This window comes from Mycetomoellerius zeteki, unplaced genomic scaffold, assembly GCF_001594055.1.
Source record: "Mycetomoellerius zeteki isolate Tzet28-1 unplaced genomic scaffold, Tzet1.0 scaffold52, whole genome shotgun sequence".
NCBI lineage: Eukaryota > Metazoa > Arthropoda > Insecta > Hymenoptera > Formicidae > Mycetomoellerius > Mycetomoellerius zeteki.
In genome coordinates this window covers 985580-1013333 of record NW_017257523.1, presented here as the reverse complement: position 1 = coordinate 1013333, position 27754 = coordinate 985580, and the positions used below count along the sequence as shown (strand labels likewise).

At 30.6% G+C, this 27754-nt stretch overlaps 3 protein-coding genes across 6 annotated transcripts; 1 reads left to right on the top strand and 2 right to left on the bottom strand.

Moving 5' to 3' along the window:
- Nucleotides 1-7149: 7149 nt before the first annotated feature.
- On the bottom strand, nucleotides 7150-11463 carry Pp2A-29B (Protein phosphatase PP2A regulatory subunit A). Of its 2 annotated transcripts, none has more exons than XM_018455931.1 (10): nucleotides 11136-11463; nucleotides 10513-10704; nucleotides 9443-9662; nucleotides 9187-9347; nucleotides 8953-9108; nucleotides 8584-8855; nucleotides 8315-8509; nucleotides 8002-8245; nucleotides 7668-7911; nucleotides 7150-7460 (listed from the first exon to the last, which is right to left on the bottom strand). In XM_018455931.1, exons 1-10 carry the CDS (start codon nucleotides 11217-11219, stop codon nucleotides 7456-7458), a joined length of 1773 nt encoding a protein of 590 aa, XP_018311433.1. In that variant the 5' UTR covers nucleotides 11220-11463; the 3' UTR covers nucleotides 7150-7455. The 2 variants fall into 2 exon arrangements, with proteins under 2 accessions (XP_018311433.1, XP_018311432.1); XM_018455930.1 differs by having other exon boundaries at nucleotides 7150-7455.
- A 3607-nt stretch (nucleotides 11464-15070) lies between these two features.
- LOC108727708 (ornithine decarboxylase 2) lies at nucleotides 15071-17606 on the top strand. The gene is made up of 7 exons (XM_018455916.1): nucleotides 15071-15304; nucleotides 15558-15634; nucleotides 16073-16245; nucleotides 16358-16652; nucleotides 16733-16972; nucleotides 17083-17291; nucleotides 17472-17606. Exons 1-7 carry the CDS (start codon nucleotides 15121-15123, stop codon nucleotides 17569-17571), a joined length of 1278 nt encoding a protein of 425 aa, XP_018311418.1. The 5' UTR covers nucleotides 15071-15120; the 3' UTR covers nucleotides 17572-17606.
- A 920-nt stretch (nucleotides 17607-18526) lies between these two features.
- On the bottom strand, nucleotides 18527-26545 carry LOC108727697 (dipeptidase 1). 3 transcript variants are annotated; one of them, XM_018455900.1, is made up of 12 exons: nucleotides 26172-26257; nucleotides 25454-25512; nucleotides 23303-23453; nucleotides 21880-22042; nucleotides 21148-21431; nucleotides 20715-20772; nucleotides 20116-20292; nucleotides 19909-19999; nucleotides 19198-19273; nucleotides 18955-19105; nucleotides 18771-18886; nucleotides 18527-18658 (listed from the first exon to the last, which is right to left on the bottom strand). In XM_018455900.1, exons 1-12 carry the CDS (start codon nucleotides 26255-26257, stop codon nucleotides 18583-18585), a joined length of 1488 nt encoding a protein of 495 aa, XP_018311402.1. In that variant the 3' UTR covers nucleotides 18527-18582. The 3 variants fall into 3 exon arrangements, with proteins under 3 accessions (XP_018311402.1, XP_018311403.1, XP_018311404.1); XM_018455901.1 differs by having other exon boundaries at nucleotides 25454-25483; nucleotides 26172-26227; XM_018455902.1 differs by lacking the exons at nucleotides 25454-25512; nucleotides 26172-26257 and adding an exon at nucleotides 26335-26545.
- Between the last annotated feature and the right edge of the window lie 1209 nt (nucleotides 26546-27754).

Sequence of the window (27754 nt, the reverse complement as noted above, 5' to 3'; positions counted from 1 at the left end):
ATAAAAGATAGTAAGTACATTCTAATAAATTTGGAAGTTATCTATATAATAATCGGTACAAGTTTTAACTTTACTCTTCAGTCTTCAGCCGCATTAAAACAATATAAAATTATCAATTTTTTGAGAATTACATCAAAAGTTACAAGAAATCTATGATTAATCGATGTTGATAATCAATGTATCTTACTATTTAATTATCCAATCTGAATTCTTACTATTTCTATAACATTATTCATGCTTGAATAGTCATTAGGTATCAAAATAGACTCAACCCCTGATTTAAATCAAATTCTTATTAATTGTCATTTAAATAAAACTTTTATTAATAAGTCGACCTAGTTTATCTCTTGGTCAACATTTAGAAATCTATGATATAAATCGTACATTTATATCTATATCTGTGGTATAAATCATATATTTATACCTATTTCTATTGAATCTAGATTTAATTAATTTAAAAAACTGATTAATTTACTATTCCTAATACACTAATTTTAAAAACAAACAAAATGTATATATTCAAACAATAAAAAGGTTAAAAAGAGGCCTGTAAACTAGTAAATTAAGATGTATATTTACTGATAATCTTTAATATTAAAATACAAAAAAGATATACAGATTAAAAAAGGTTACAAAAACATACATCTTCATTAATTTGTTATGTTTAACGATTTTTCACGAATATATAACCAATAAGATTATCGGTCATATTTTGTTCTCACATCTCGAAGCGCTAACATAAAGGAAGTTCACAAAAGAATCGGATATTTAGACATACTAAGGCTTAGGGGCCGTCCATATATTACGTAAGCATAATTGGGAGAGGGGGTGGTCAGACATTCTTAGGAATGCTTACATGAGGAGGGGGGAGGATCGTACATATCCTTACGTAAGATTTTTGTCTACTGCTGATGAAAAACGAGTATTATTTGCAAAAAAACTTTCCAAATCTGCAGCAAATTAGCTTTTGTTTTGCATAGCATGGAAAGATCTTACGTAATTATGGAGAGAGGGGGTTAAAAATGGCCAAAAATTTGCTTACGTAATATATGGACGGCTCCTAAGCCTTTTATTTCGATTTTAACTTCTCCAAAAATTAACTCTAATCAACTTCTTTCTCATGTCGATGTAACTTTATTTATATTGGGTTTCCATATGCACCTGATCTCTTGACTGTGCAACCTATTCTGTATTTTAAAATTTGACTCGGTCCATATTTACATGGCAACAATTCATGGACTTTCATTTACACTCTGGCTTACCTAACGAACGGAGGAAATTATCGTCTATAAAATTGCGATATGCCTCGTGTGATTTGTGTTCAGTATCACTTAATGTTATTTTGAGATTCGCGTTTATATGGATTAACTTTTTATGGCTGAAGATCGCTAAGTAAGCCGAAAGTCCCATCTTTTTTTGTATTTGAATATTAAAAGGTTTAATAAATATACATCTTAATTTGTTCGTTTACAAGCCTTTTTTCACCTTTTTATTATAATTTTATTCATATTAGATAATTAATAATTTTTTAAGTCAATAATTTTATTAGTTATTCAATGAATAAAATTAGTTAGAATTGGAATAGTAAATTAATCAGTTTCAAATAAAATAGTTTACTCCAATTTTTAATGAAAGAATTAGTTCTATTTAAAACATTAAATTGTCAACTGTAATTTAGTCATATTAATTAATACCGAGCACATATAAATTGTTAAATCAATAAGATTCTAATAATAATTACACATGAAAAACAATGAAAAAATAATTACTACTATCAATTAAATTGACGATTAAATTATCAATTTAAAATTATTATTATATTCTTTTATTCCACAAATAATTAATATCAAATAATATTAGGATCAAAGATTGCCATCTTCTCTTTTGTAGCTAACAGATTTTATATATAGACAGAGGGAAGATAATGCATTAGATAACGATATAAAACCTGTTAGCTACCTTTTAGAGGAGATAGCAACCTTTGATCCTAATATTATTTGATTATTAATTATAGATTTCTTATAACTTTTGATGTAATTTAAAAATAGCAATTTTATATTCTAAGATGACTGTTGAAGAAATTTCATATTGATTGTTGATTTTTAATATGGGACTTGACAAGATTCTCGACATCAACCGAGAGTTTGATTATCGAGATTTTATATACGACGAACTTTGCAATAAGATTTATTCTCAATCCTACTGCTCATGCCTGTTCACGATTGAAAGAAAAAGCGTAATTGGACGTGATGTCGGCTCGCGGTGTCCTTTCACTGTCTCACACATTTGTTATTAGCGCGAGTGAGATCTCCCGGTGTCTCCCGCTCGCCAATATTCATAATATTTTTATTATGCATAAAATGATGTAATTATGCATAAAAATTCTTAATAATATAAAAAATTTTTGTGCATAATTACGTGTAATTTTGAGACTCATTGTAATAGCTTTGCATGCATTTATAAATTTGTAGTATGTTTCGCGCGCCGAACGCCGAGGGACACCATTCCTGCCGGTGCGTGTACATGGTAATGTTTTCAAAAAAAAAGATCGAGAATCAAACACTTATAACGTCGCGAACATAGCGAACATAGCGTATGTATGTATAATCGTGTACTAAAAGATTGCTACATTTTTTTTCGATGGCTTTCGGAATGCAGCCTGTTTATCGACCGATTGGTTCTTACTTACGAATCTAACCATTTACGTTCAACCGCTCTACAAGTAAGGGTGAGTTCGAAAAAAAAGTGTTGCAATCTTTTAGTAAACGACTGTACATATCGTACGCAACTCGATGTGGCCAGTCACATTAACAGGGTGGGTACTCATATCTTATAAAAGCATTCCCTGAGAATTCCAGGTTTTTCCATGAATTTTATTCAAAATTCCAGATAAGATTAGAGACATTGTACATTAGAGACATTCTAAAACAAATAGTTCAAAAATTATATATATATGTATAAACTATACATATATAAACATAACTTGTTTCCAATATGATAAAAAATATCATTCTTATATTTAAAATGAACAAAAGATATATAAATAATATTATAAGTAAATAACATTTATAGACAACACAAAATACTGAAATCCATTTTTTTAAAGCTTGAATTTGTTCGTTAAGTGTATCTACTTCCTTCCCTTGTAGAAAAATACTACTGAACACTACTAGTGTGCGTTAGTATTTTGAGGCACTACTGCTGTAGTGTAGTAGTACAGTAGTACTTTTTTTACAAGAGTATATCCGCGTTTCGGCAAGATACAAAATGCAGGAAACGAGTATGCGTCACAGAAATTAATTATTAATAACACTATTTTAAAAAAAGCCACTTTCAGAGGCTCAATGAACACACTTTGATTGAGCAGATCGAACTAAGAGTAAGTTACGACTCTAAAAATGAGCGTCGTACCTCCTTTAGTACTAGGAAAAGCTACTTTTAGTTTCGTACAAGTTGACCAACTTCACTGATTCACCGGTGAGACTTAAGACTATCGACTAATTATAGAATCAGCATATACGAGGTCTACAATAGAAATCTAGTGGTCCTAAAATTTCAAATCGTAAGAAATTGACGAATTATAGTTGATTATTCTCTTCACATTCGACTGCGATTGATCCATTTCTTACGATTTCAGACTTTACGACCACTATGACTCCTATTGTGAACCACGTCCCTTATCCCTTCACATGCTGTTAGCATACTACAAATGGCTGATCGGCTGCTATCTGGCATTAGGATCTAGTCAAACTTGCATTATTTATCAAAAAATGGTCAGAGAAATGATTTTGTCAAACAAAATAGAATTTAAATTTAAAAATAGGATTCGAAAAATTTCCCTGACAATTTAAATAAAATTCCATGAGAATTTCAGGATTTTCAAGTGTAAAAAAAATTCCCGAAGAATTCCAGGTTTTCCAGGTTTTTCCCGGTAGAGGACATCCTGAATAGGCCGACGTTTATATTTATCGCACCACAGAATCGCTCATCTGTCTGAGCCCTAATAGTTAATCATTGACTATTAGGGCTCAGACAGACGAGCGATTCTGTAGCGCGATAAATATAAGCGTTGGCCTATTCACACACATGCTTCATACTTGTGTGTGAATGGGTCGATGCTTGTTTATCGCGCCACAAAGTCGCTTGTCTGTCTGAGCCCTTAGGACTGTGTTCCAAAGGGCTCAGTACCAAACCGTCAGTACCAAAAATTTATAGTTTACATTACCTGCACTAAGATTTTCAGTATTGGCAGTAAATCTTGGAACACAGCCAAAGAAAGCTATTTTTTGAAAATGTAGCAAACATAGCGTACGTAACGCTCGGTGTGGCTTCATAAAACTCGTTCACACGATATTGGTCGTTTGCCGAATTAATTTTTTTTGCCATGCTGTACAATGGCAATACATTTCATATATGTTTACATGATAAATGGCTCGACCGTACGTGGGAAAATTATCGAATCGGTCGAAAATGATATTCAGTTTTGTCACTGCAAACCGTATATGTGATCCGGTAAAAACAACCAAATTGGTCGTCAGTGACATATATACGACGTACGGCAAGAATACCGTACTTATGTCTGAATGTGGAATCAGACTCGGACTGATTTGCACCGATTCGGTGAAATTATCGATATGGTCAAAAACTGTATCGTTGTAAACGAGTTTTAACGAACACAAGTATCTTTTTATTTAAAGTAGAAAGACTTAAGATAGAATAGAAAAAATAGAATAACGCGGATATGTACGTTTTTCAAGCGTATGTAACAATAATGTACAAAACAATGATGATGGAAATACAGTATGTTTCCACTCTCAAGGAAAGGCTCAGAAGTAGTTCTCACCGATTTCATTGAAACTTGACAGAATTTCATAGTGTATTTCCCTGAATATAATTATATCCCTATTTTTGGGTGTAGATGGTTACCATTTCTGAAATATTTCAATATTAAATTTAATTCATTAGAGTTTATACTCAAATTCAGGGTACTAAAAAAATTCATGTTTTATTTGTTTTCCTCAAAACTTCCAGCCTAAGATTTAATTGAAATCGATGAAGACAGCTTCTGAATCTTTCTTGTCAGAATTTTTATATGCTTATGAAATAACAAAGTTACTTTATAGAACGTGAACGAAGAAACTGAGAAGAGATATACTGTATTTACATTTTCACGATAGGTTTAGAACCGTTGCCAAACTTCCATTTTACTTCTCCTGATTATTTCATTATATGACATTCATGTATTCATGTTTTCATGATTTCGTTATATCATATGTAACATACATATAATTTATATATTTACAAGGTACAACAAAACGAATGAGGTATGTTGAAACTTTAGTTACTTTGTTCTATTAATAATACATTGTATATCATATTCATATGTAAGCGGTAAAAATTTGAATATTAAGTATTTCAAAATTGCTGTGAGAGCTTACAAAAAATATATCAATAGTATAAGCTATTTAAAAAGATAATAGTTTTTTTTTAACATAGATATAACTTGGTGCAATTTACCGATTAGTATTTATAATTACGTTAATTTAATAATTTGCTAGCAAATACATTGAATATTTAAAAGGAATGTTATATAAGAATATAACATATAGTCACATATGTATAGATTATTAAGATATGTAGAAGACAGATTCCTCAATAATTGAACACTAATAAGAAAAAGATTGTGTGGTATATTGTATTCTTCATAAATTGCTTTAATAATTGCTTTAGATTTTCATTATTTTCAATATTGAAAAGCGTATTAGATTAAGTAAATCTTCATCTATATCATCTCGATCTTTCTCGATAATAATTCATGAAAAAAGAAGTTCGTTATAGATTGTATTAAAACTGAAATAATATAACATTGGAGCACTTCTATTGTATTAATCATGTATTAAGATGTTATGATTAAGAAACTAATTAAAATGCAATAGCTACGGTAACATTGTATAAATCATATCGTAAACAATTACATTAATAATTTGACTGTTAAAAGTACATAGAGATTATGAATATCTTTTTATAAAATGCTAAAATTTATATTATTTCTAGAAACATCTTTGAAATAGTCATAGATATATATATATTTCATAATTTATATATGTATATAAAAAGTTTTGAGTGTCATAAGGATTATTTCCTTTATGATGTTTTGTATAAAAATAATAATAATACACATTATGTATTATGCAATAATGCGTTATATCTAATGTAATTCTGAAGTCATCATGTATATGATAGTGTTTCTTTAATGCTTTAATCGTAACAATTATTCAATTGTAGAAGGTACTGCATTAGTAATTCAATAACGATTAAAGATTCCATATATATATATATTAGATTTTAGTGAACGAAGATTGATCTTAATTGTATCTGACAGTAAACTGTATCGTAAAATGAAATTTTTAGAAGCTCAAAAGGTATAATAAATATAATACCATGTTACAGCTACATCTCCATATGTTAAAACAGAAAACTATAGTTGCAACAATAGTATCTATTGTTTATCTAATAAATAAAAGCTTATCTAATAAATAAATGAGTAAAATTTATGTTAATATGTGTGCTGTTATAACACGTGTTGTGTTAAAATTTACTTATTGCATCTCTGGTTAAAAATTATATTCAGTTATTATTTTCATATAATTAAAAAGTATTTTAATTTCGTGGAAAAACGATAAGGTTTTCTTTAATTTAACAAATATAAATAATTGATTTTAGTTTTTTATGCAAATATAAAACCTAGAAATGCTTATGCTAAGTGATAAATGTCTTCATAATAACAATATGTTTGAGTATTAAGTTTTACCAATATATCAGAAACGTATTAAACAACAATAGTAATAAGCTGTGATAATATGTAATATAAGATGTTCATATATATATTAATGGCTACATAATAAAATAAATTAGAACACAAAATTGATTCTTGTTTCTTTGAACATATTACGCATAATGCATCATTTATCCTTGTTATTCAACGAATGTTAAACAAAGATAAATGATGCATTGTGCACATCATGCGTGAAATGGAATGCACCCTAAATAATTAAAATGTGTTAATTATTAAGACATGAGATTATTAAAATTCTTGGAAAAGCGGACATGTAACTTGGGTATTTCATTTGTAGGAATGATTCACAGATATTTTTTTATTATCGTTATATTTTTTAAGACAATTACTTAAATATGTATGAGAAATACATGTTACCAATTAAATCGAATATCGTACTGTAATTATAGACATACAAATACAATGTAACTTAAAATATGGTTTTAATATAATCTACTAATTATAGAATTTGTATATCTCCTCGTCAAAGTTTGTTTTGACTGTGCATAATATTACCTGTTGCCATATATTTGTAAGTGAAATATTGTGGCATTCTCTCTTCTTCAAATTTAAGTTGAATATTATTGGATAAGTGATAAATGCAATGTGTGTTGTTCAACCTACGCTGAAAATTACCATAATATATTAAAGCTAAATATAATTAGAAAATCGAAAAAATAGAATATTCTAAAGTAAATTTCTATCGATTTTTTATAGCAAGCTAGAAACATGCATACATATATATTTAGACATATCGATTTACATATTCATTACATCTTAATAAAAAGTATAAAAAATATATTTTTTCTATATAATACAGCGATATGGTTACCTGCAATTCCAGCAATTGCTTCTGAAGCAAAGTATTTCACATCTACGTCACTGTCGGTATTGAGTTTATCGAGGATAGGTTTTACTTGAGTTTGAACTGCTGAGGGTTCCAGAAAAGGTCCAATTCGCTGTAGAGTCTTAGCAACATTAAATCTTACATTTGCAACATTATCAGTAGCCATTGTTAATACAGTTGGGAGCATCACCTTTGTCGTTATTTCTGGACCACATACTTCAGCCAAAACCTATTACAAAAATTATATAGATTTACATATTAGAATAAATAATATTATTACTATTGCCGTTTAAAGTCACAGCATAATGATGCAGCTTACATTAATGCAGAATAAGCATGTCATCCTATGAAGATAATTCTGATCCCTGGACATAGCCAAGACTTTAGGTATCACTGTATTCTGTGCCCAATCGGGTCCAAATTTCTCTACAAGTTTCTTTAGATTTAACGTAGCTGCTTCCCGAATTGCGTAAACATGATCCACTAACCAAGTCATGCACAGAGAATTTAATTTCTCATCAAAGAATTCTACGCCAAGTTGTCCGGCTAACAATGGCATATACCTGAAATTTAAGCTCATGAGAACAAATGCATTTTTTCAACTCAATTTAAATAAAAACAAATATAGTTACTCGATAATAGCTAGTCGCACACGCCATTTAGAATCTTCGGCTAATTCCACGATGGCAGGAAGAAGGGATTGCGAGAGCTGTTGTATGCCAATAACTTCGTTAACACATTCTAGATTACTAATGATATTGAGTCGCACTTCGGGACATTCATCTCTGAGTTGGGATAGGAATAACGGTAATAGATGTTCGATTGTGCTGCAAAAATATTAAATGATTATCAATTTGATTGTTATGTTTTACAATATTGCATTAAAATTATTTGTTTTTACTTGTGCTTGCCGAGTATGGGACTTAATCCCATAATTACGCTTGCCAAAGCTGATTTTACATGCTGGTTAGGATCTGCTACAAGTTCTTTAACAATGGGCAAAATATTTGTCATTATTATAAATTCCTGATTAACTTGATCAATATTCTGACAAAAATCGCGAACTTTATCAGCAGCTGCTGCCCGCACTTCTGCTTCAATATCTTTCAATAATACTTGAAATGCTGGCACAAGATCTGTTTTCGTTATTTCGGGACCAACAGCCTTTTGGAGCTGCAGAAAGAAATTTAGATATTAGATAGTATTTTTAATACAATGAAATTTTCTCAAAATAGATCATTATACTTAAGCCTTAATAAATGATACACACATCTGTAAATTTATCTGCCACCATATAACGAACGCGCCATGATTGATCGCTAGCGCACTGTCGAAGCGTAGGCATAACCAATTGTTCAACATCTTCTTGTTGTAACAATGCTGCAATACTGACACAAGCTTCAACAGCTAAAAGACGAACTGAATCCTGTAAAATTATGAATTATTGTGTATAATAATCTGGTTAATATATTTATAAAGTTTCACAGTTTTGATATATACTTACTTGTTCGTCCTGAGCAAGTATGACAAACATGGGTATTAAATCAGATTTGAGGTACTCGATTTCCACAACTTTTGCAAATTCGCCTAATTTGGAAGCAGCTGATCGTCGTGCCATGGGAGTATCGTCCTGGCACAAGCTGCGAAAGTGATTTCGCAATTCCGCTGTAACATTCAAGTTCGCAAAACATTATTCTTATCATTTTATGTTAAAATATTTAAAAAATATCTCAAAAAGTATAAGATTACTGTATAATAACCTTTAATGGCTGGGCTCACTCTCGGATAGCAAACGCTGAACAAGCCACATGCCGATGTTCTTGACGTGAACCAATCCCCTGAAGCCAAGCGTTGTACCAATGGAACAAAGTGTTCTTCTAAATCTGCAGGACTGTGCTGACTTGCGATATTTCTTAAGGATTCCACAGCTTTGTCACGGACCACAGTTTCTTCCACGGTAGCCAAAGATTCCAGCGGTGGCTGTATCAGAAATTTACAATACTTATTTCTTCAATAGAACAAAGATATTGAAAGACACTGATCTTAGAGTGATATTTATAGCTCGATCTTATATTTTAGATAGTTTTAAGTACTCTAGGATGACATGTACAAAGTGAAATCTTATAAAAAGATTCCCTGAGAATTCTCGAATTTTCCAGGTATTTTTGTTCAAAATTCCAGATAAGGTTAGAGATTTTTTAATGCAATTTTGAATTTTAAATTAGAGTACAAGCAAAGCAAATAAACCAGTGAAAATTAGCAGAAAACAGGATTTCTATGAGAGTACATTTATTATTTTCTATAATTGAAGTAGCGAAACCTAGAATAGTATAGGAAAAGTTCACTATACAAAATATCAACTACTCTATTCTGCTAAGTATTCTACCATCACCTTGATTTTTAAAATAAAAATTTGCGAAACACACAAGAATGTACATGAATGTATGCGAACGTGTATACTATACTTTTACTGACCAGTCATAAGAATTTTATGAATTGACCAATCAAAGAATACTTCAATACATTTGCAATGATAGTGAATCATATTCTAAAGAAATCATATTTTCAGAAAGAAACATAATTTAAATTTAAAAGTAAATTCTAAAAAAAATTCCATGAAAATCCCTTTTTGCCATGAAATCTTTCTTTGGAAAATTCCAGATTTTCTAAATTCTTCTAGATAGTAAACATACTGATGTGCTTTCACATGAAAGTTGACTTGTAACCCGTGATCTTAATACTACTTAAAAATATTCTTAAATACAAGATTGGATTATGAATAGTGTCCTTAGACCTGTGTTAATTACTATCCAAAATGGATGTTATATACCAATAGACAATGCACGAATTCTGGTCCACCGACAAGAGGAGTAAACGTGCCGAGTTGTTCGGCCAACGCAAGGAGAACTTCATCCTCGTCGTAGATTGTCTCCGTTAAAAACGGTATTAGCTCGCTCCGTGTTCGTTCGACGCCTAGCGCCAACGCAATGGTTGATAATTTCTTGATGGAATTCAGACGTAACTATAATGAAAAAAAACACAATAATAATGTCTGTAATGTACATCAATGATGATAAAAGCAGCAATGAAAGTTATTGTTCCATTTATGCTAAATACGTGAAATGTTAGCTCTAATTGGATTTCTGTTTCCCACACTAACACTTGTGATTTATACTAAATCTGTTCTTTTTCGAAGAAATATAATTTGTTTCACTCCAAATTATTGCAACAGTGTACACCAGTTTAAAACACTCTTCGGAAAAAAAACAGATCTATTATCACGTGTAATATTATCTTTGAGATCACGCGTTCTACAAAATTTAAAAACCAGTCTCTGTTTATGTTGAAGTACCGTATTCTCTTCAACAATCGGACAACTTAATATCGAAAAAGAGAGAACTTGTAGGAGGAAATGCGACGCTCATTCGCCGCAATTATTGTCAAGGCGATTACCTGGACATCCTCGTTTTTTAACTCGTCGATCAGAACCGCGATGGGATACAGGCTGTCGTCCGTGTTGGAGTCACTCGCTGCCATTTTGCTGCCGAACTACACTGGCGATTTCGATAATGCTCGTCGAGATCCTTCGTACCGCGTTCGATGCGCCTACGTTGATCCTCGCGTTTCCGGGGATACAAATCGGACAACGTTATCGGACAGTCGGGCACGCGTGTAATTACAGCATAATTGCAAGACGCCGTTAATAATTTAGGAGCTCACTCGAAATCCACCTCGCGATTCGTGACCCCATGCGACTTCGTGAATCACTGACGGCAGTGATGACTCGCGCCGCCATCAGATGGCAACTCCTTGCGCTTTTGTATCGCGTGTGTATGGTATATACCTACAGTACCTACACTACCTACACTTGGACGCATCACAGATGATCACAGATCGAGACGCATGATGTAAGAATACAGTATGCGTATGAATAATAAAAATATAACATAATGAATAAAATAACAAAAATATATAATATAATGCAATTATATTATTTTAATATAAATATTAATATAAGCCCACTCAGCATACTTTATCCTAGGGATGTCCAACGGACGTCATTTTGGGATATCGCGATAATCTTGCGATATCCGTGAATGGTCCAATGGATATCCAGGGGATGCACATAAAAGTATCCGCATATGTGATCCCACGGATGTCTTAGACGACATCCATGGGATATCCAAGGAACTCCATGAGATATCACAAGTATATATGCGTGTGTGTGTATATATGGTTGTTATCTAAAATAAAAGAGAAATGTTTTAAGATACCAAATTAATTATAGAATTATATCCGGGAGTTACCCTGTCACTGAGGATCCGCAATGTTGTACACTCTGTATATAATATCGAAGTATTCATTCGGGAAGCAACGATTCATATATCTATGATCACCTCGGTGAGTGCTTTTGTAATAAAAATTGCAGTAAAAATCAATTAATAAAAAATTAATAATCTAACCCATCCCATCTTATGCGATACATGAGCGCGTGCGCCTGGTTGCGTATATGTGTGCGTATGTAAATGATTTACCGTAACCCTCCCGTTTTCATCATATCCTTATACTGCTCTGAAGCTGTAGACATTCGTGAGAAATTCTATAGGACACGGTACCCCGGACATTCGATCATTCTCAGAGCATACTACGTTAATTGCAGTACGTTTGAGATTGTTCTGAGATTTTCGCAATTATACTTTTGCGATAATCTCAGCTCATTCTCAGTATCTCAATGTGCTGTCAGGGATTGTATACTGTATACGATTATACTGTTATACTGTTATTGTATACTGTCATTAAATGTTATACTATAGTATAACATTTAATATAATAAGAATCTTTGTAAGCTTCATATGAGATATATCTTAATTGGCACGCAGTACATCGTATCGTTTGTGTCCAAAGTAACTATGATATTTTCTTTACTTTTAATCTTTTAGTTCTGACACTTCTGACACTCTCCAACTGCAAACCTTTGCTGTACTAGTAATGGGCATTCTTAGAACATTTCTTGGAGAACTGTATTGTGTGGTGGAAAGATTTGTATTTGATAAGATATCTTATGATATATATCTTACGATATATATATATATATACATACAAATATAATCATTAATATTAGAAACTAATATACATATATATGTTTATATTAAAATATACGCGATTATATATGAATATAATATATATTTGTATGATTTATGAATATATGTATGAATATTCTCTTATATCATACGCGGACACAGGATTCGCAGGAAGCGTATACGAGATTGCAGCTGCACGTGACGTTATGCAACTGCGTTGGTAGTGTAAGTGGTCCTGTCATTTTTACACGGATAACGATAAAGTTAGCATTTAATGAAAGAAAAATTAAATAATACTTCATTTCTTTTAAGAAATGGAACATAAAAATTCTCTATTTTTTTATTGTACTCTTTTATATACAATTACTGTTTTATGTACAAATTAAAACTAGAAAATTTTAATAGATTTAACTAATTTTCCAGAGTTGAGAGAGACGGTGGATTTGTTGATCCATTCAATTATATTATAAATCTAGCTCTTTATCAAAAACGTCAAACAGTTTAATTTTCTTTATACTGTATTTTAAATTATTCTTATTAAACTATACTCTTATTAGTATTAATTCTTTTTTAACAAATTATTTTAGATCCTTGAAATTAATTAGTATCTTTTAATAAACATAAATTAATTAAATGGGTCTTATGTAGCGTCAGTAACTGTATTACAGAGTCAAATTTCGGAGAGTTAAGTAATTGCTATAACCTGTTGCCTTTGTTGAATAAATTGCTTAAAAAAATATATCAGACAGTGTGAATGAATTATCAAAAATTTTAAATTTTTATACGAAATATATAGAAAGTATAGTTTTGTTGAAATATTTAAAAATTTTGCTAGATATAGATTTGAAAATAATTTTGTTGAACTATCAAAATAATTATATCCTATATAACACTAAACTTCTAAAGACGTTCTATCAATTTCTAAAGATGTTCATAGAACATTTTAAGAATATAAAAATATTCTTATAACGTTCATATACGTTCTGTTAATGTCGTGTGCTATCTGGGATGAGACGCTCAAGCATGATGATCAAGCAATATAATGCAAATATTTTAACGTTTTAACAATCATCTTGAGAGTCCTACATAATTATTTTGATCGTCTAATCAAAATTATTTTCAGATCTATATCTAGTTAAATTTTCAGATATTTCAGTAAAATCATTTTTTCCGTGTTTGTTATATTCATCTTATATCGTTACACACAATTGAGTGCTTCCATTTGTGTCGACACAAGTCGACACAAGCATTGTTCTGTCTTTATTACTCATGAGAGTCTTGACTCATGAAATGTCAAGAAAGATAGAGCCACGTTTGTGTCGATTCGTGTCAGTAAATGGAACGCGCATGTGTGTGTATGTGTACGCGCACACACACTACCGCTCATGGAAATTCGGACACCCATATAAATTTTATCGAATGGTCATGTAAAAAATTAAGACATTATAAAATAGTAATTATTTTTTAAAATATTATATTTTATATTACTTGTACAACAGGTTGGGTAAGATGCCACTTTTTTGAAGACTTTTTTTTTTATTATTATTCAAAGAATGTACGAAATAAAATTGTGTGATAGAGACTATAATAAATATATGAATCAAACTTTTAATTGGTTTTATTTTTTTTTTATTTATCAATAATAATTGAAAAGATATCTTCCCCCGAGTTACTCTATATATAATTATATACGAAACATTTTTTTCCCCGGGAAGGGTGTTAATGTAATAATAACAGCAACAACAATTAATATTAATTGTATGCATTTAAAATATTTATATATTTAAGCGTTTTAAACAGATATAATAAAAATTACAAAATAAAAAGCTAAATAGCGCACGCAATACGCTGTGTTATCATATTTAAAAGAAATACGTTCTTTGTAATGAGCGAAAACATTGATTCTCAAGTTTCTACGAAAAGTCAATGTACCACCGAGGGATTCCTCTGTTCTTCTCCCAGAATAACATCTCTTTCGTTTCCATAGAAATAAGCCTTCCTTACTCAATAAAATTTCCACATTCGCAACATACAAATGCATGCAAATCACATAATTTTTGACACAGACAAGGCAGTTTATCTATTTGACGAGCACCAGAATAAGGATTCTTTTTATTATTATTTGCGTCATTGTAAAGAGGAATCCCACCAACAGAGAGGGACGTGCATTAACTTTCAACGAATCTTATCGTTGAACAAATGCGAGATGGACTATAATCGTATATTCAAGCAATGCTTATCACAACATCACGGATTGCTTATAAGTAGTCAAGCAGTGACACTTATTTGGACAGATACTTTCCATTACTTTGTTACTCCCGGTTCGTGCCAATACTTAAGATTCAAGATTGCAGACCATGTCTCCTGACAATTTTAACGAAATTAACATCTTTGACGACGCAACAGATAATATGGACGTTATTAAGACTATAATAGACAGAAGAAACCAGGAAGATGGTTTCTATATTGTGGATATTGGTGATATCATTAATAAACACCGCGAGTGGATCACCAAAATTCCGAGGGTTACCCCACACTACGGTACGTCAGCTTTAAGGACCCTCTCTCTATAAAGTCCATTCTACAATTGCGTAAGCAATTTGTAAGTGGATATTATAGTTTTAAGAATTGACCAATCACAATTGAATATGAGGAGAACATTTACTGTAATTGGTGAATTTTTACAATTATAACCATTTATAATATATGTTTACGCAATTATAGAAAGGGTTTAACATCGTTAATTTATACTGAAAAAATTTAGATTTCTCACCTTCCTTTAAATTGATTTCAGCGGTTAAATGTAATCCCGATTCGAATGTAATCAAGATATTAGCAGCTTTAAATACCGGCTTTGATTGCGCGTCCGAGGTAAATCATCTCACCTTTAGTTGCGATCGTATTCTTCAATATTTTAAACATTAATGTCTGTATTTATATCTTACTTTTATCGATAAATGCACGAATTTATTTCTAAAATTCTGCAGTATATACTAAATGCGCGCAATTATCGATAAAAGTGAGATGTGAATACTGTGAATACGGATTAAAAATTTTTATTTCTTATATATACATTACTGATTTAGTTATGAAAAAAATTGTTCGTTAAAAATATCTTAAAATAAAATATAACTTAATCGTTACTTTTCGCATCAAATTCTTTTCTTTAAATTAATGTTTTTAAATTAATTCAAAAACTAATTATAAATAAATTCTTGTGATTTTTTTACATGACATCTTCTTTTGTTTGTCAAATCGTGGGGCCGAATAAGTTAAATTTTAACACGTGTACGTAATATGTCGAAATAGCAAGAAATCAGGCAAGTGATGCAGTACGGCGTGCAAGCCGACCGGATCATATTCGCGAATCCATACAAATGCCCGTCTCACATCAAATACGCCAAGAAAATGAATGTCGAACAGATAACCGCCGATAGTGAATTGGAGCTTTTGAAGATAAAGGATCTCTATCCTGAGGCCAAGTGAGTGTGCGAAATCGCTGTGTTTACTATTCGCCATTGTAGCTACGATCAACATCCTGTTGCTTTTCTTTTATTCTTCCAATAGTGGTAAAATAATCTCGTGATTTAATAGAATAGTAATACGCATACGATGCGATGCGAAAAACTCGGATTGCAATCTCGGATTGAAGTTTGGCTGCGAACCGGACGAGGATGCTGTGCGACTGATACAACTTACGGCGAACCTCGGTCTCACTTTGCACGGCTTTAGTTTTCACGTCGGTAGTCCGTGCGGGGAGCTAAACGCATACAGCAGAGGCATCGGTATATGCAAACGATTGATCGCGATCGCCAAATCGATGGGCTGCCAGGACGTACAGCTGATCGACATCGGTGGTGGTTTTCCCGGTCAAATTGGAACGGACAAGGTATTACATGCTTTGCTTACACGTCTTAGTTTCTTTCTATTTCGCAGACAAAATAACTTTTTGATTTATTTTTAAATTAGTTTGCCAATATTGTTAACGATGCAATTCAAGATCTTGATCCCAACGTAAGAGTTATCAGCGAACCCGGAAGATATTACGTTGAATCGGCATTTACTGTAGCCTCGTTCTTACATTCCAAAAAAATCGTTCATAAAAACGGCAAATTTATGAGAATGTATTACGCAAATATCGGAACGTACAATTCGTTTCTAGATGAATTAATCTGCCCAAATACTAAAGTCCTGCGAATTCTTTTTGAAGTACGTATATAATCATGAATATTATGTGACTTATTGAATATTATCACCAAAAATCATCTACTCAAAATTTTTTTTGTTGATGTAAAGTAATTCATTATTAATTTATATAGCCGGCGAGCGATGAGAAATTTCTTTCAACTTTATGGGGACCGACTTGCGATTCGTTTGATGTAATTGCTAAAGATGTATTATTGCCAGAACTTCACATAGGCGATTGGTTAGTTTGGGAAAACGTAGGTGCTTACAGTTTATGTCTGTCCACCGCATTCAATGGATTTCCAATCCCAAAAGTCATACCGTTTATTAGGAAAACTCAATGGTCAGTACCAATTCATTAAATTCTTTTTTTTTCACACACATACAATCTTATTTAGTTTACATTTTTTAATATAGAGATGACTTAAATAAGATGTTTAATAGTCTTGTAAATTATTCTAAAACACCCGCACCGTTTAATCTAATTTTGTTTAATAACTAAATAAAACATTCATTTTTTCAGGGAAAATTTAATGACAGAGATCAAACTGATGCAAAGATCTATGGAATTCATAGAGTGGTCCAAGTCAGTGGAAAGGGAGCATTACATTGAAAACCGCTGACAAAATAAATTTATTAATAGTTAAAATAAAACTCAGACACATACTTAAATTTTTTATTGATTAAATTTGATTTTTTAATAATCATTACTCATTATCTCAATATCTATTTAATCGTTTTTATCATATAGATGTAAATATACTAGTAATTATGGATGTTGCGATTTTAGTAATAACTAATATTGTAAATGTTTTATTATTCTTTATGATTTTACATTTGTAGTACGAAAGCGAGATTTTTGTTGTTATATCACTTATCGAGACTTGGACCAGCGATCTTGCAAATAGTTAGGCATGTTGTGAGCTATGCAGTTTTTTTATATGTATATAATTATAAGCGTGACGTCAAATGATGTAATGTTAACTACTTTTAAATTATTTTTGAGAAAAGAAAAATACAAAATATTTGATAAAAAGTAAATTGTTAAATAAAAACGCCATTTATTACTTAAATGTTGCTATAACTGATGATTACTCGCATCTTTTCCTACTTGTTTTAAACTACAAATATTTTTCATCAATCTTTAATCTGCTGATAAGTTCCCAATTCGAATGATTATATCTTATTCGTATCTTGAAATAGAAAACTATCAGATAACAAGTATAAGTACTCTTCATATTCAAAATAATCTTAGGAGAGATATCTTCAAGTATAAAAAAAGTAATAATAATTTATCTCTCAATTTATATCTCTCATTTGCATAAAAAATATCTGTATATCGTATATCATATTAGAAACATAATTTTACATTGTTTATAATATCATGATCGTCTTAATTTGGCTCGAAAATTGACGCGAGAGTATTTTTAAAAATCTTTTAAAAATATATTAGATTTCTTTACACTCCGCTAAGTATTTATAATATTTTTTATTTATATTGAAATCATTCGAAAGTATGAAGGGAATTAAATAATATCTAAACAATATTATAATAATATTTAATACTTTTATACTTTACTTTTTAATATTAATTGTGTGTTAATAAAATATCACATATTGTTTTACAAATTTTTTCACGAGGTCTCTGTTTTAACAATCGTTTCCGTAGTGGTACTCAAGTCAGATTGTTCAATATCTATTGCCTTCCATCTAAAATGGTAAAAGAGCTTTAAATATCGAATATTTATCGTAGAAAACAACTATCATTTTTTCTTCGATAAATTAAATTAACAAAATAATATTCATGCAAAATAATACATACTCAATTGCGGTTTGACATGAGCCTGGCGTGAGTCCTTCTTTCTTTTGCGCGACATATAATTCGTTACCCTTTATAATATCTTCCCGAGGCAATTCGGACGATAACGAGTCCCGTACCTTTTGTAATAAAAAGAAAATATAAAATGCTATTTATCTGCGGTTGTTTTTATAATTTTTACACCCACCCCTTCTGCAGCTTGCAAAACTCGAATAAAATTCCTGCCCGCTAATTTTTCCAAATCTTCCTTGGTCCACGCTGACTCTCCCTCTTGACTCTCATATAAACGATCGAATAGATCGGGATACTTGGAGACGTCTTCCAATCCCACTGGCACTCTGGTTAATTTCATCAAGTACATTTTGTTCGCATTTATTTATGTCTCATCATGTAACAATTATGTTGTTACAGAATCAATGTAATTACTTACGAGGCTACACCATCATAATCTGCGCCGATACCGACATGGTCTGGTCCGATAAGATTTCGAATGTAATTTATATGTTCTGAAAATATATCAATATGTAATTAATCAAAATTGATATCATATAAAAGATTAAAATGTGACAGTTACAATCTAAATTTCTTGCAGTGTGAAATTTCACTCCAAAGAGTGAAAATACAACCACCATTTACTTCTTGAAAAACACAATTTTCACTCTTCTTAGAGTGAATTTTCGCTTCAAAGGAGTAAAATCTTATTTTTTTGGAATGAGATTTCACTTTTTTGAAGTGAAAATTCGCTCTAAAAAGAGTGAAAATTGTCACTCTTTTTCAAGAAGTGAAATATTTTCACTTTTTTTCAAGGGTGGTTGTATTTTCACTCTCTTGGAGTGAGATTTCACTGCAAGAAATTTAGAGTGTAGTCACATGTAATAGAACTGATTGATCAACGAAATAATATAAATTTAAGTATTGCAATAATATGAAAGAATATATTACTTGTATATTATTTCATATAATCCATTATAAGGGGAAAACGAGATTAATTTTTATCTTTTTAATTTTATTGTATCTCAGCACACATATCCAAATCGAAACATAAGATGTCTTTAAAACAGCGCTTACGTCTTGATTTTAGACATGCATACTTTGTCTAGAGTAATTCATATATACTGCGCTGTGTAACTAAAGATAGTACCTATGACATCCTCTATCGTCGCGTTCCTCGAAGAATTGCAGTTCACGAAATTGTTATAGAAGTTTATCATGACAATACCATTGTTCTTTTTCTGAAAGAAAAAATATGCTTTTGTAATTTACCTGGTTCTCTCAGGTAAAAATTTTTTTATTTTCGCAGTTCTCTTCCGAGTGAAAAAATTTTTGCAAAAACGTCGAAGGCACTTACGACTAACTGCAGAACATCATCGGGAACGTTCCTGTAGTGGTCGCATATGCTAAAAGCGGATGAATGCGAAAATATGACGGGAGCTTTTGTTATTGCGAGCACTTCTCGCATGACATTGTGAGAGGTGTGAGCCAGATCAACCAGCATTCCAATTCGGTTCATTTCATAAACAATCATCTATAATTTATAAAGTATCATTGTTACGGTGGCCATTGAAATTTTCAACAATTGGACTACTTCGTTTAATACGATATGCGATTAATAAACGATAAAAATTATTTAGCTCTCGAAAGCTGCAGTTATATAATATTAAAGATAATCGCATGTTAATTTTATTTTTATTTAATCAATGATTGACGTTTTTGCCTAATCAAATTTAAATATATCTCATCGATCTGAGCAATGTGTCCATGCTTTCCGATTATTATCGAAGGCGCCGTTCATACCAATAAATTTTATCCATTGCTATCTCATTGTTATTATTATATAATTATCGAGATACGCTGTACTCGTAATAATTCTACGACATGTGATGATACAAAGTGAGAGTCAAAGCATTAGACTTATAAATAACGATAATTTCAAAAATTTTTACGTACATTTCCGAATTCCGTTAGGTTATAAACATTTCCTTCATTCACGGGCGATGCATCAGCCCTGTCAAAATAAAGTCCATCATAAATTTAAAGTTAAATCTTATTGAAGATAAAACTTATTTAGGATTGAACTTTAGGATAAAATTTATTTAAAATAAAAAGTTGAGAGATAAAACTCTTTGTTTTCGACGTAAAATGCTGGTGTCGCACTTATAGATTATATAAAAAATATCGTTATCAATCATTGTCATTATTAAGGAGGATAAAAAATTGTAAAATTCATGTGTAGGATGTGATTATTTTCGTATTATGATTTATATTTTCAGGATATCACGCTTAAATAGCCTGAGGTATTAACGTATCTAATTGTAGTAAGCAGGATTAGGGGATAATAGATTCTATGCGTCTGTATACAAACTGCATCCGTGTGACATACCACGGTGTATTGCAGCCATGAGTCAGGGTAACATAACGAACCCCGAGGTCATAATAGAGCCTCAGAACCGCTAGGCTCGAGTCGAGGGAGTGGCCGCCTTCGACACCTATCATGGACGCTATTTTGCCGCTCCTCCACGTGGTTTCGATGTCCCCCGCGGCGGTGACCAATTGCAAATTGTTCGGATATCGCTGAATAAGTCGTCGAATCACGTCGATCTGCCGTAACGTTAGTTGTATGGAATCTTTGTATTGAGATTCACACGATGCGTATGCTATCCAAAACTGAAAAATCACGTGATTCGCACGTTATTGCGCGAACGGCAGATAGGATTATCTCCTCAGCAGGGAGTCCCCATAAAGACTTCTTCACGAAGAGTGTTAAGATAATGACTTCTCGATAAACATCAATTAAAAATGACATCATGTTATAATTTTATACTCAACAATATAAATTTAAAATAACACTTGTGTTTCATAACGGTTACATTACTGAGTGTGAAATTGTAACATTGATGTTACATTACTTTTCATAGGTGTTTATAATTGGAGTTCTTACAGCTTAGCAAAAAATGGTGAACAAAAGCATGAGAAAGAGAAGATAGTGAAAAGAGAACTTATCGGAAAGGAAACATTTGAGATAAAATGACTAATATACTAATAGTGGAGCAAATAGATTAGGTGAATCTTAGATAATCTCGTATGGCTTCTCATGCGAGATCTCGTGACTCACCTGTCCACCCACTTTTCCTTTAGTCAGACGAGGTAGATCGGTGAAACACGTGGAACAGGCGGTTTTTCCCCAGACATCGTCATTGCTTAAATCATCTTCGAAACGGAAAGGCTCTAAGTGGTTGTTCAATTTGTTATATAAATTGTATGGTAAATCGTTGTGGCTGCAAATATAACGATGACCGCAGATAAATTTAGCTGATTGAGAGAAAAAGCGAGGAGAGGCGTAGGATGCAGATGCAATCACATAATATCGATTTATTTAGTCAAATCATATTTTATTAAAAATATTTTTAAAATATCTGGAAACACAGTAGTGCATCGGCGCTAAGACAAGCACAGAGACATTCGTAGGCCAAGTTTACATCGTACACTTGATACGGGTAATAACTTTCTATTGAATTATTTTAATTTCGGCGATATGTGTATTTAATTAATCCTTTTGATGCATATTGTACAGATTTAGTATATCATTCTTTAAATACATCGCTGAAATTAAGATAATTTAATAGAAAGTTACCTACTATTTGATATGCGCGTATCAAATGCTTGATGTAAAAGGAGTTCTAGACAGCACATATTATACAATACTAAAAGATAAACCAAAACGATGTCTCTTTTAAGCTGTCTTTTCGACAAAGCGAAAAGATGTCTAAAAATAACAAAGAGATATTACATTTAGGTTGTCTTTTCGGCAAGATGAAAAGATGTCTATAAAACGTCTTTTAGTTTTGTCGAAAAGACAATTTAAAAAAGACATTTTTTCGTCATCTTTATATGGTTGTCTTTTTGGCAAAGCGAAAAATCCACAAAAAGATATCTTTTCGTATTACCGAAAAAACAACAAAAAGATAGCTTTCTGTTATTTTAGTACTTTTCATCACTCACCCTCGAGTAATGTGGGGAATCGCCACCAAACGGACGTGGCGAAGTTTAACTTTCAAAAATCTTAAATATACTTTTTCTGTATCTGTCTGAAGATTGAGGTTTTTTTATATTTTTTAAAAAAAGTTTGTTTTTTAAAAAAAGGTAAGTTTGTATATATTACTAAGCTGTTGCAGAACACACTAAATTTTTGATACAGTCGATGTATACATATTATGTGATTTGGAATAATTTTTGCAACGTTGATACTTATGTAAACATAACGTCAAATTGTGAAACAAATGTGTAAAGAAGGTGAAATACATAAGAAAATATTAAAGCACAGATGAATGAGTATTTTGATTATCAGCTAATTAAAGAATAAATCAATAAATTTTAATTTTTTATCTTCTTTTTTTTTGACGTAACTCGTAATGTTTCGGAATTACCCAAAATTATCTGCCAACATTGCTGTATTAAATGATATCGATCGAACAAATGTATGTCAAACTCATTTGTTTTCTCATCGGCACGCTTCTCTGATTATATGATTAAATTACCCATCGATAAGAGGCGCTGAGTCAAGAGCATCTCGTCCTTTGAAGGTGTTCACACTCAGACCCACGGATAATCCGATCACAAGCAGAAGAACTGACAGGCAAACGGCGACGTTAATGTACACCATTTTCCCGGTGCAATATTTATGAATGCCTGAAAAAAAAGACGAAATAGTTAGAGTGTTTAACAATAACAAAAGAAATTAAGGAGCAGTAGTTAATTATATGTAATTAATATAAATAAAATAGGAACATAAGAAATTTTGATCTTAATCATATGTATTACTTATGTAAAAGAATATAACGTAAAATGAAAATGAATAATACAGTCTTGGCCATAAATATACAGCATTCTCAATTTATTGCATTTTCATGGAAAAGACTGTAATAAAATGTAAATGGAAACTAATAAAATACTAAAATTGTTATAAAAATAAATTTTATTTTTCAATAAGACTGTTGTTTAATTTATTTCTTTAGATATAAAACGTTTATGTTAATTTGTGGATGTGTTTTATACTTTTGGCCAAGTCTGTATTTGCGGAAACAAAATGTGAATGAAACAAAAAATGACGTTTCATTATCACATCAAGATCTGTGATATTTTTCACTACCTGTATTTATTGATCTAAAATTTAGAGGAAACGGAATCTTTCCAAAGCTACGCACACACATATATGATTCAATAATGGAGTGTTTATCTTTCGTCGTAATTCTTCATAGGGTATTCACTCCACGGGTGAATGATAAACACTCTTGATTCGTTTAGAGCACTTATGTTGGATAAGTGTTAGTTATTGACGCTATTGATAATACATGAGAAAGTACGTGACATAGTCGTAGTTTACAATCAAACATAACGTTTGATAATTAGTAATTAGATATAACAATATAAATCCAAAAAGTGTATATAATTTATGACAGATAATAATTCAGATGATATTAAGAATTTTTGGATTATCATATATAAGTTTATATAGCTTTTCGAATTGCTGTGTATAAGATAGTTCTAGATTAACGAAAAGTAAGATTGAAAATTCAATATCAAAATGTTAGCAATCTAACGATATACATCTGAAAAAATTTATATATGTATAATTAATTTATAGGCATTAAACTTTTACTTGTTGTGTATAATTAATATTGGATAACTAAGAACTAAGCTAAGAACTTTTAGATTGTTATGTATAGATTTCTTTGAATTACTGTAAAGTCGAAAATTCAATAACGAAGTGCTTTGATACTACATAAATCTGAAAAGTGTATAAATATAATCTAATTTATGTTAGATAATGCTAAGAGTTTTTGTTTATACATTTCCTTGAATGTATAAAATAGTTTTAAATTAGCAAAACGTAGTCATACAAATTCGAAAATTTAGTAACAAAATGTTAGTAAGTTTGGGAAAAAAATTCTTATTATATTAGATAGATTAAATTCTTATTGATTAACTTTATTAGATAGATTAAATTCCTATTGATTAACTTTTTCATTAAATTACAAATGTAATAGAGCTTTTTAAAAATAAGCAAAATATTTATAACTAAAGAGTAAAGAATTATTGTACATTGATAAATATTATCAGAAGTATACATATATCAAAGAAAAGCCGTTACAATATGAAAATACTTAATGAAAACTATGAAACATTTAATAATTGAATAAAATCTCGATCGAGCACTCTTAGTATGATCTTTGATAAACTTAGGCAAGGTTAAATTGCAACAAACAACTCTGCAAAATCATGCTGCTTATCTCTCTGTCGTAATAATTATTTTTATATTATATTTTTTTATAAAATCGTTGTAATTATTTTTAAAATATCTTATATTTATTGCTATTTTTTCTAATTTATAGGTTTCAAATAATTATTAAATGTTTCATGATAAGTATTTCCATTATATATATATGTTTATAGATTTTTTTATATATTTCCAGTGCTATTTGTTAACATAAAATGATTTTTTGAGAAAAGTGACTTTTCAAGAATTTCTAAATAAAATAAAAAAATTTAATCTTTATCAATAACATAATATTATTATTAAAATTTGAACAGCTCGTATTATAAGAAACTTGATTTTTATTATTATGCACGTATTAAGATTATATGGATTTAAGCATAGAGCAAATATGTTTACAATATAAGAAATTTACCAGTATGTCTGATGTTATCACGTTGTCCAACTGGAGAGACAAATCGAAGCCTGCTAAGACTTTATAGATATATACATATATAAACATAAACATATACACGTATCATTTTATTACTCATTGCAATTTGAATTATCAATTATAATTATCGGAACAAACGTATCATAATTAAACGGATTTATTTGGACGGTATGGTAATAAAGTCTATTCGTTTCAATTGTGTGAAAAGTTGATAGTCCGAATTAATTGAGTTTTGGATACATCGACTGGACAATAAGAAGCGAGATAAGAAAATTTACAAATACCAACGTCAGTTGTATCGTCAATTTATCGCACTACAGCATTAAAAATTTCCAATACCTATTTTTACACTTTTTCACTTTAACGAAAGAGACGAGTGGAACCGCATAATGAATAAAAAAAATTAAATTACTTGACAATTTCAAAACAAAATCCGCGAAGTTAAGCATTTTTTTTATGTCAAAAATTATGTACATAAGCGATTTTATTATAATTATTCTATTTATCTTATTACAGTTAATCGTTTTATTACATCAAGATGAAACATAAGATAGGCTAGAATGACGTAGTCAACTTTTAATTTCCTGCGAAAATCGGTCTTCCAGTATCTTTAATGTTATCACGTGTCCTAACTTGTTATATCTGTCAAAATATGTTTATCGGACACTACGGATCGATATACGATAAGTATTAGATTCACCCATGCCGAACGTAGTGAAGAATTCCCCCGACGGTGACGAGATCAAGCTGTGTACTGTTGTGAGACGACATCGCCTTGAAACGCATTTAATGTGCGTTTCTACTCTACATACATAACTACGTACGGAGCGTTGGTACATAATACATTAGTTTATAATAGGTACCTGCTACGTTTGATGTCTCGCTCTAGGAACGATAAAGCTCAGTTACGTCTGATACTCTTACAGCAGCACGACTCCTATACGACGAAACTATCTCTCGTTTTATCTCGAATTGTCTCAATATAATCCTTCGGTACACGCTATTATACACTTGATAATTATAAAATGCTGAAATTTTTAATTATGTAACAGACTCCTACAGAGAATAAATGCGTGCGTTTACGTTTTATCGATCGCCTGATGCAGACTATCGTGAATTTTAAATGGATGATGGTCGTGGTCAGATATGTGACACGCTGTTAGTATTGAAAAGATATAGTATATGTAACATAAACTATGTAGATTTTTAGTATTGGCAATGTATAGAACAAGGCCAACATCTAATGCAGCTATCAGCTAGAATTTTTTCTACCAGTCATTCTATAGATAAAATGTAATTTACTACTCTAGAAAATATCTTATTTTACACTTAAACAAATATCAAATACATGTTAACGTGTGAAAATGATATAATTGATGTAAGATATAAAGAGATACAGTTTTTTTTTATATTTGCAGTATAAACAAATTGAATTCATCGAGATGTTATATCGAAATATTATTTTTGTGTCTTTTTCATTTAAGTTATCATGTTGTTGTTATAAACAAGCATATTTTTTTTAGAAAAATGCATACAATGTTAAAAAGACAAATGTAGCGTTATCTGTTGTTCTTGTTCTAGTATTAAAATGCGAGATTTCTTTCAATTTTTATAAAAGTATTGCATATGTACCAAAGTATAAATGTTACACATTTATTGTTGCTAATTATAAGACTTCATATCAAGCTATTAAAAAAATTTATGGAAATTCATATTGCATACGTCTTTAATAATTAAAAATTAAATAAAATCAACTAAAAAATTAATTAAAATCGATTAGCAATTAGTGCTAAGGTATTGACGACATTCTTTTTCAAGCTATAATATAGAACAATTAATTAGAGCCGTTATATAAACGACAAGATGATAACAAGTAAGCGAAATATCTGCCTTATCGTCAAATGATAATTTACTTCTGTATAAAGCCTAGAGATGTCATCGAGTGTGTTGTTTAGAATATGCCATCTGATGAGCCGTAAGCTTAAAGTCCTCATTCGGTTAATTTGTAGTAAAAGTAAATCATAATTGATTTTTATTCTTTTGTATTCCTTAATAATTATTGTTATGTAATAAAATATGAAGTAAAGTTCTAATTATTTTTAATAAATCATAGAAAGTAGACTATAAATATGTGTATCAGAATATATAATACACGCAACTTCGTAGGAGTAATTTTTTAATAATGTTGAAAGATAAGGTGGTAGTAAATAGACAAAACTTTAAGATAAATTTTTGTAATACATAAAATACATATTAAGTTTTCAATTCAACTTTTACATTACG